The following is a 9,246-nucleotide window of genomic DNA, read 5'->3' on the forward strand; positions in this document are numbered from 1 at the left end:
GTTACTGTCACATAATGGGAAGAGATTGGAATTGAAACGATGCTTGCGCTATGCAAATAGAGGGAATGCGAAGACGAGCAGGATTGAAAGCAATACACGCGCTCTGTTGAAGAGTTGAGGATTTGCAACCAGAGCCCAGGTAAAATGGTAATTCTTACATGGAAAGGACCATGGGCATGTCTTAGACCGAGGGGCATTCGGCAGGGGCAGCGCGTCAGAGCGGTTGTGTGGGAACCCCACCGCCTAAAGATGCAGGTGGTGTCCTGTAATGACGTGTTGGCGTGCCCATTTCAAGCAATTCCCACGCCCAGCAGCTGAGAACAGCGATACCCACAGCGCCTCCAGCATCAGCTGTGAAGATGAAGGAGCACGCAAAACCCACAGCCGAAGGATCTTGGTATTAGCGACATCGGCGACGTCTTCCCGACTTGTCAACCTCCAGGAAGTTCATTAGCTGCAAGAGGATAGTTTCTCATAGCAATCATGGTGATGTTCCATCAGATACCTGGAGGTAGTTCACGAGTCCTAGTAATGAGCGTGTCACCTGGCCAGTTCCCGCGATGAAACATCAGCGATGAGCCGTGGGCACCTGTGACATGGCGACAGTCGGCATGGTCCATCAGGGGGAACCCCGAGTGATACAAGGGCATACTTTATGATGACAAAATACAAAGCCCTTGTGATCGATGATTTATATGTTCTATGAGAGTACTGGTGAGCTCAATCAAATGTAGGTAGTGGATGGCCAGGGAGGTGATGATCACCAGTGACTGGACTGGAGTTATCGTGAAGGAACCAAAGTTGCGCCGAAATTCCGGCTTAGCTAAGGCCATACCACATGCAGACGTGCGGTGGGCCACACCAGCTGGCGCCAAGCTCGGACCAGAACTGCCAGCACCAGCAAAACCTCGCCCCAATCAAAGGCCAACCTGGAAACACCTCGTCACTAACCAACCCGCAACCTCCCAGTCGTCACCAGCTCACCCCCATCGCTGCAACGCTCCCTTACCGACTGCTCCATCGTCAAACCTCGCCGAACCGCTTTCTCCAGCTCGACGCTTCTTTCTACATATATTCCCCAGGTCCATCACCCAGATAAACCGCCAGAATGTCTGACCTCTGGTATGTCGCACGGCTCCATCCCTTCCAGCTCAGCTTCCCAACCTGGCCGAGCTAGCCCCTACCATCATCACCTCAATTCATCGCCTCGGCCAGAGTTTGCGTCGTTCTGTATCAACATTGGCAGTGTCTTCTGTGGAACTCGAGCTAACATGATTGTCTTCTAGCCCTGTCTACGCGGTTAGTCCCTCACCATCATCATCCCTTTCGAGCACCCTGCTATCCGACCGACCATCGTGCAGCCATGCCGTCATCCCGCCCTTCACCATCACGGACCAAACAAGCTAACAATCACAGCCCTTCTTTGGCGCCATGGGCTGTACCGCAGCTATCGTCTTCACCTGCTTCGGCGCAGCGTACGGAACTGCCAAGTCCGGCGTCGGTATTGCCGCCATGGGTGTGCTCCGTCCCGATCTCATCGTCAAGAGTGCGTCCATACAACCCATCACCCATCAGATACACGAATTCTAACGCGCGTATCTTGCAGACATTGTCCCCGTCATTATGGCTGGTATCATTGGTATCTACGGTCTCGTCGTCTCGGTCCTGATTTCCGACAACCTTGGTCAAAAAGACTATGCCCTCTTCACCGGATTCATCCAGCTCGGTGCTGGTCTCGCTGTCGGTCTGGCCGGTCTGGCTGCCGGCTTCGCCATTGGTATCGTCGGTGACGCTGGTGTGCGGGGAACTGCTCAACAGCCCAGGCTCTTCGTCGGCATGATTTTGATCCTCATTTTCGCCGAAGTCTTGGGTACGACCTTCTCAGGTCCCATCTACACTGCTCGCCGGATCCAAGCTAATCTAGATTCTAGGTCTGTACGGTCTAATTGTCGCGCTGCTGATGAATTCCAAAGCTGCGCTGAACACCACCTGCTAAATGCAGAACGCGCATGTACGGTCACAGGCCGACTCCGGTCAGGAACGGGCATCGACAACTGCAGAGACAAGCAAGGGTGGCCCCATCCTGAGCCGGCTTCAATCGCAATTCAACAATCTCATCTGGGGTACCAGGCACGAGGGGACGCGGATAAAACGGTGAGAGAGAACATAGGAGAAGCAGGCCCTCATAGGGGCGAGTTGAAGAGAGGGTAATGGGTACGGATTCGGGGACAAATATGTACTATTGTCACATTACGCGATTATCATTTCATCGGAGCATTTCGGTTTGTCATCTATAGACTGGTGATGGAGGTGACGTTGTGGTCTGGGTAGGCTAGCAATCAACATTCTTGATCCAGACATTGTACGGAACGAAGGGTGCTCGTCCACAAGAAGCGCGGTCCCGGCCAAATGTCTCTGGCTTGTCAGGCATTCGCTATCGTGTACCATGGATCCTTTGAGCACAAATGAGTGGCACTCAAGGAAAGGGGTGGGGTCTGACCTTGTTGGCAGCTTACACACATTTCACAGGCTTGAGTTGAACCTTTGGGCCACCGTCTGTGACTACCATCATGCTCATCGATCTGTTGGCAAGTGCTTGCGGAAAGGTCATCGTGGACGGAACTGCACCAAGGGTGGCAGGAAAACGTGAGAGCGGCCACATCAGTCGCCACCATAACCGACGTCGTTCTTGTACTGTACATTGCCTGCCTTGAACGCCTCCCAAGCTTCGTGTTCGCTGCTCTTGCTTCAAGTCGCCGCGGATGCATCACGGATGCGATTACACGACAGGTACTTCCACATGCATGGCCTCCTTCTTGTACAGGCAAACAGGCAGAAGCCGAGGATGCGGTCGTTCATCCCCTTGCTCTGCTGTGCCTCCTTGGGGATTCTCTGCTGCCGGTCGTCCATCCGTTGTAATACGCGACATTGTGCATCATTTGTTTCGGGAAGCACACTACGACTGACTTCGTGTACACTCAGCCGGCAGAATGCGGTACGGAGCTCCAAGCCTCTTTCCGAGCCATCCAGCAAACTCTCTCTTACTTGCGCACGGCCTTTCACCCTCGCGGGAACGACTCTGTGAAATGAGTTTTTGATCTCGGCTATCAACCATCATTCAAGAATCGGCTATTCTTCCAGACTTCCATTCTCTTCACGGATAAATTCTCGTCTATCGTCCACACTCTCGTTAAAATGGCCACTAGAACGGCTTGTGCCATTCCTTACTGGAAGGACTTTCTTCTCACGAATGTTCGCTCCCCGCATGTTACAGACACACAGCCACAGCAAAACACTACGCCATGCCCGTCTTCACACTTCAATCCTTTTCTGAAGCAACGTCGGCAGCAGTTACTAGCCTTGAACAAGCCCGTGCAACTCAGGTCCAATTCCACACCTCCGTTGGAATGTTGATCAACTCTGCCGTCAAGAACCCATCTTGCACCGAGACAATCATCATCGATCGAGAGACCCGAGACTCAAACCTCAAAGCCGAGCTTGGAGGCGTGCGCTATGCCTCAGAGGAAGCACAGAAGGCCGGAATGAACTTCTCCAAGTGGTCTCTGGATTTCAAGGCGAGCTATTCAGCCACAATATCGCCGAGCTTTTCCCTATGATCGGCCGTATTATTTCACGTGTGGAACATGGCCGTCAGGAGTCGGACTCAGAACTTCTTTCCAAGTTTCTGAAAGAGTTCCAGGAACTTGACGACTGCCAGCGTGAAGCAATCATGTCTCTGACCGACACTCCTAAGCATTTCTGTTGCCGGCCTGTCAACTAACTGGCCCTCATTTGGGGGACTGCCATCATTCTCGAGATGGCTTCATCGATCTATCTACCCATCCATAGAAGCCAGATTTACTCAATTGCTCCCGTTCAACAGATCAAAACTGAACATTGACTTGGTTGGATTGAGATGAACTATCTACTCCTAGAATGTGTGAATGATTAGCCCGGATCAACAACAAAATATTGCTAGATATTGATAGAAAGCCAGAGTTGGCAAGTCGGCAACTAATGTGCCCTGATAACCGAACCTATGTATTCGTCAATATGCAATATGAAGAAACAAGGTTGCGAGGTTTATGCATCCAGCAGTCCTTTTGCCTCATCCTTGCTGATTTGGTAAACCTCCTCGACATGGTCTGGCGAACAGACCCTGACTCGGCCAGACCTTCTTCAGCTGCAACCCCCAACCGGACAACTCTTATTGAGGTCTCTATGATGACGCATCAGGTAGTTACTACGCTGCGTAGCATTTGCAAATAGTATTTGACAAACCAGGCAAGGGAGGCCTCGCCATGAATATCGGACCCATGCGTGTCATAGCCTCCCTAGGTAGACAAGGCACTGTTTTGCGCTGAAAAGCTCCTCGACCGTAATCTTCACATTGGAAGATTTGTACGAGTAGCTAGGGAGATGGAGCTCGAGAAGGTATTGCGCCGTGGCTTCACACAGCCATCCGAGTTGCTCACAGGCAACTTGAAAACAGAGCTCTTGCCCCTGAAATTGTCCTCATCCACATACTGAACCAGCTCTTTGCCAAAGAACCCGTGCTCTGGAATGAACTGGGGAGCTTCCGGTGGGGCCTCCGGTCGACGACATCTTACTGCTGGACGACAAGCTTACGCTCGGCTGAGGTGTCACACACGACGGCGTCTTGTTTTGTGGGTCTCGGTGCGTTCAGTAGAGGTTTGACGTCTTTCGTCGTCCAGGATGGCAAGGGGCTCGATCTTGGCTTGATCTGGGGAGACAGATCCAGCCTGTGAGGATGAACTGACGACGATGAATCTTGCCAGAGGGGCAAGGATGGTCGGGGTAGTGTGGTTAGTGGCAGGTATTTTCGTCGAGGACAAAGGTGGCATCGATGGTATCGTTTCCTTCATATCTGTAGAGACTATGCTCACGAATTCCTTATCGGCTGTAGGAAGGCAGGTAAGCCGAACAGAGAGGAAATGGAGGACGACAAGAACGTGAGGCGAATGGGGAGGGCGATTGACGGAGAAAAACAAAAAGAATTGCAGGCTGACATGGTGCCGGCAGAAGAGGAAATGTGTCCTTGGCTCCCGTATTGTGCTCAGGCAGCGTAGTGAGGAAGGCACGCATGAGGAAATCTGAAGAAGACATAAGGGGGAAGGCGACTAGATCATGGGCATGCGCCCGCCTCGTGCCGACTATCCTGCGCTGTAAAGCATACAGCGCCAAGCAGGATTCAGAATAGTTGACGGAAGTTCATCAGGAGATGCCTCGATAAAAACAATGGCATGATCTCTTCTTTTGTCGCCCCGGGTTATCCCACTGTCTAAACCCGACTGCTCAGATGGACATCAGAAAGTTATGTTACCAATCCATCAACCAACCTTTATTCATTGGACATATTATCCCACTACCTAAAATTGATGGGTTCGATGGATGGATGGATGGTGAAGTGCTTCTGTTGCCAGCCTGGTCGACTAATTAATCTGACCATCACTTGACAGCCCAGGACGGTATCAACCTGTAGGGGCCGTGCGATTGTATCGAAAACGCCCCGTAGTAGTATGTGCATAATGCATGCTTATATCAAGCTTTACAATGATTAAGCTGCACAATGATCAGGAATCGGGCCCTCCGTCTTTGCTTGCTGTGAGGTTCGGCTTTCGGTGTCCGAAGCCATGTGGGTTGTGGTGGCAGTCACGTGATGGAGGTCCGAAGTGGGGCCAGTTTCGGCATTTCGCCCAACCTCCTCCGGTACCATGTACGGTGGTGGTCCACCCATCAATGCCCCCCATCCCCAAAAAAGACTCTGGCGAACCGTCACAGAAGTCCAAGTGTATGATTGCGATGGAGAATGAATAGGGTGATGGACAGATGTAGATGGCTTATCTAGATACTTGCCGTTGTATTGCCTGGGGGTAATGAAGACGAACAGACCCAATATTGAATTGAATTAAGTGGTGTGGGATGGCCAATTATGTGCATATTTTTGCTGTGACCATTCCATCTTAGCATACACTAAGGCATGACTAACAAGATCCGTCGTGTCAGTCCACAATCTCAAGATAGTAGCTACATACCCAGAGCTAGCAATCTCGGCCCCCGTTGCACCAAACACAGTCCCACGGCTCCCAGAGTACCTAGGTATCCATGACTAAAGCTTTCCATCCTGCTGTGCTATCTGACCCACTCAATGACCGAAAAGCCCGTCCCTTCTTAGCCCAAATGCCCACATCCACCGCCCTCGGAAATCAGCCAGCCCTTGGAAAAACTATATATACCTCGCCATCCTCCTCTTCTTTTTAGATTTTCCCTTCTTTCTTCTTTAGCTCTCTTTGCCTTTTGGCTTAGATCAAGTGTAGTATCTGTTCTTTTCAGTTTAATCTCTGAAACTGCTCTACGGAGTAGATTTTTTGATTATTCTAATTTTTGTCCTTCGGAGGACGGTCCTCTGGGCTTGCCCATGATCGACCTCCACTGTGTCCTCGGTATCACACTACCTCCGAGAGACGCGAACCATTTTTTCATTGCAATCGTGGGCTTGCCCAGGATGTGAGGAAGAAATCTTTTCACGAGACGCGAGAACGTGCACTGTTGATTGAGGCATTGATAGACCCTGTATTTCACCATAGGATGCTACCGTTTATGTGGCTCTGGTTGTACAAGTATGAGCACTTGAACCCTAGCCCTGTCTGAGGAATACGGTGGCACACATGGAAGGCCAACGAAAGGCCTCAGCATTGAGGCACATATGTAATCAACAATACCTAATATTGCACAGCAATCTGATCTGTGATAAATCTTGTAAATCCTGAGGAAGCACCTCCAGTTGTTGGGTATTGGTTCCGTTCTCACATACCGGGAAGATTGTGCCTGAGAGGCATTCCGCTTTTGTTCCCACCCTCCGGTGAATTACAGTGATGCGTGCGCTAGTGTAGGCCCCTGAGGGTCGTTCCTGGGCACCAAGGCCCATGGATGGACTTCTACTAGCAACCGGGAGATTGAATGTCAACAAATCGGAAGAAAAGTTGGGCCAATGTGGCACACGGGACCGCCCGCCCTCCTTTTGCACCACGCGACGGAAACAAAAGAGCCCTCACCGCTCCGACTGTGCTCTTGACCCGAGGACATTTGGCTTTTCGCATAGCGATCTACAAGTCAATTGTTGTGTGAATTGTCTCCTGTCAACATGTCGCGGTACTCTTTGAGGCAGACTCCCAGGTACGACCGACTCGCCCATCTCATATTTGGCCCCTTCAAGTCCACTTCGACGAGGTTGGCAGAGCAGACGCTCGCCCGGCTAGACTCGACTGTGCTTCGTGCAAATCCCGCATTCTACCTATTCAGAGACGATGTATATTGACTATTATACAGGAAGTCGGAGCTCTTCGACGGCATGGTCGAGACTCCCGGCCGTCGCTCGACGCGCCGCAAGTCACAGTTCCCCCTGGACGGCTCCGACGCGGACGGCGATTCGAGCTCTGCAGCCGAGACAGTACCCAAGCCGGCCCGTTCCGTGAGAAAACGCGTCCCTAAGTTCGTCGAGCACATCGATGAGACGTCAGAAGCCGAAACCCCCAACGAGGAGGCCTCGGCCCCCCTGGCGAAGCGCAAGCCTGTCGCGAATGGGAACCATGCCGAACACAAAGCCAACAGCGCAACCAATGGAGTGGCCAATGGTTCCGCCAATGGTTCCGCCAATGGATCTACAAAGGGGAAGCAAGCGGTGGTAGTCGACGGCTGGGAGCCAGGAATGGACCCCAAGGTCGACTACTCTGGCAAGTTCGAGTTTGGCGGCTCGCTTGGGGTCTCTGCCCTCATGATCGGCTTCCCTGTGCTCATGTGGTATATGTGGATAGGAGCCACGTACTACGACGGCAAGCCGCCCATGCCCGCGGCCGGCGAGAGCTGGTCAGACTTTGGCAAACACCTTGTCAACCTGGTGTACACCGGCGCGTACCCTTCCCTCAAGGCCTGGGCCATGTACTGGGTCTTTTTCGTCTTTGAGGGCGCGCTGTACTGTCTCCTGCCCGGTATTTGGGCCTATGGAAAGCCGCTGCCCCACGAGGGCGGCAAGCAGCTCAAGTACTACTGCTCCGCCGTCCCCGCCTTCTACACCACCATCGTCGTGGCCGCCGCCCTGCACTTCTCGGGCCTGATGCCGCTCTACACCATCATCGACGAGTTTGGCCCTCTACTGTCCGTCGCCATCCTCTCCGGCTACCTGGTCGCCATCGTCGCCTACGTCTCAGCCTACGCCCGCGGCGCCACCCACCGCATGACGGGCTACCCGCTCTACGACTTCTTCATGGGCGCCGAGCTGAACCCGCGCCTGTTCGGCATCCTCGACTTCAAGATGTTCTTCGAGGTCCGCCTGCCCTGGTACATCCTCTTCCTGCTGACGTGCGGCGCGGCAGCGCGGCAGTACGACCAGTACGGCTACGTCTCGGGCGAGGCGGCTTTCCTGCTCATGGCCCACTGGCTCTACGCCAACGCCTGCTCCAAGGGCGAGGAGCTCATCGTCACGACCTGGGACATGTACTACGAGAAGTGGGGTTTCATGCTCATCTTCTGGAACATGGCCGGCGTGCCCCTGAGCTACTGCCACTGCACCATCTTCCTCGCCAACCACGACCCGGCCGAGTACCGCATGAGCCGGCCCCTCCTCGCCCTTCTCTTCGCCGCCTACATATTCGTCTACTGGGTATGGGACTCGGCCAACAGCCAGAAGAATCGGTTCCGCGCCGCCGAGCGCGGCACCATGGTCATGCGCAAGACGTTTCCCCAGGTGCCCTGGCAGACGCTCAAGAACCCCAAGACGATCAAGACGTCGACCGGCGACGACATCCTCGCCGACGGCTGGTACGGGCTCGCGCGCAAGACGCACTACACGTGCGACGCCTTCTTCGCCATCTCGTGGGGGCTCATCTGCGGCTTCAAGAGCCCCTTCCCCTGGTTCTACCCGGTCTTCTTCTGCTGCATGATCGCCCACCGCGCCCTGCGCGACATTGAGCGCTGCCGCAACAAGTACGGCGAGGCGTGGACGCAGTACGAGAAGCAGGTGCCCTACCTCTTCATTCCGGTGAGTGACTGCCCTTTTTTCTTTTTTCCCTTTTTTCTTTTCGTTCTTCTCTTCTTCTCTTTCTTCCCTTTTCTTCTTCTTCTTTATCTTCTTTTTCTTTCCTCTTCCTTCTCCTCCTTCTCCTCCTTCTCCTCCTCCTCCTCCTCCTCCTCCTCCTCCTTCTCCTCCTTCTCCTCCTCCTCCTCCTC

At 53.3% G+C, this 9,246-nt stretch overlaps 3 protein-coding genes across 3 annotated transcripts; all 3 read left to right on the plus strand.

Annotated features, from left to right (window-relative positions):
* Positions 1–1,108: 1,108 nt before the first annotated feature.
* On the plus strand, positions 1,109–2,158 carry E0L32_008354 (uncharacterized protein; the record flags this gene model as incomplete). Its single annotated transcript, XM_031143199.1, has 5 exons — positions 1,109–1,122; positions 1,287–1,299; positions 1,417–1,546; positions 1,607–1,935; positions 2,003–2,158. The coding sequence occupies 5 exons, from the start codon at positions 1,109–1,111 to the stop codon at positions 2,156–2,158; spliced, it is 642 nt and encodes a 213-aa protein (XP_030992496.1).
* Positions 2,159–3,302: 1,144 nt separating this feature from the next.
* E0L32_008355 (uncharacterized protein) lies at positions 3,303–3,617 on the plus strand (the record flags this gene model as incomplete). Its single annotated transcript, XM_031143200.1, has 1 exon — positions 3,303–3,617. The coding sequence occupies one exon, from the start codon at positions 3,303–3,305 to the stop codon at positions 3,615–3,617; it is 315 nt and encodes a 104-aa protein (XP_030992497.1).
* Positions 3,618–7,165: 3,548 nt separating this feature from the next.
* E0L32_008356 (uncharacterized protein) lies at positions 7,166–9,246 on the plus strand (the record flags this gene model as incomplete). Its single annotated transcript, XM_031143201.1, has 2 exons — positions 7,166–7,197; positions 7,351–9,058. Coding segments are annotated over 2 exons (1,740 nt in total), but the record flags the coding sequence as incomplete, so codon positions are not given.

The sequence above is a fragment of the Thyridium curvatum genome, assembly GCF_004353045.1.
Source record: "Thyridium curvatum strain D216 chromosome Unknown NODE_54_length_294788_cov_77.042876, whole genome shotgun sequence".
Taxonomy (NCBI): Eukaryota; Fungi; Ascomycota; class Sordariomycetes; order Thyridiales; family Thyridiaceae; genus Thyridium; species Thyridium curvatum.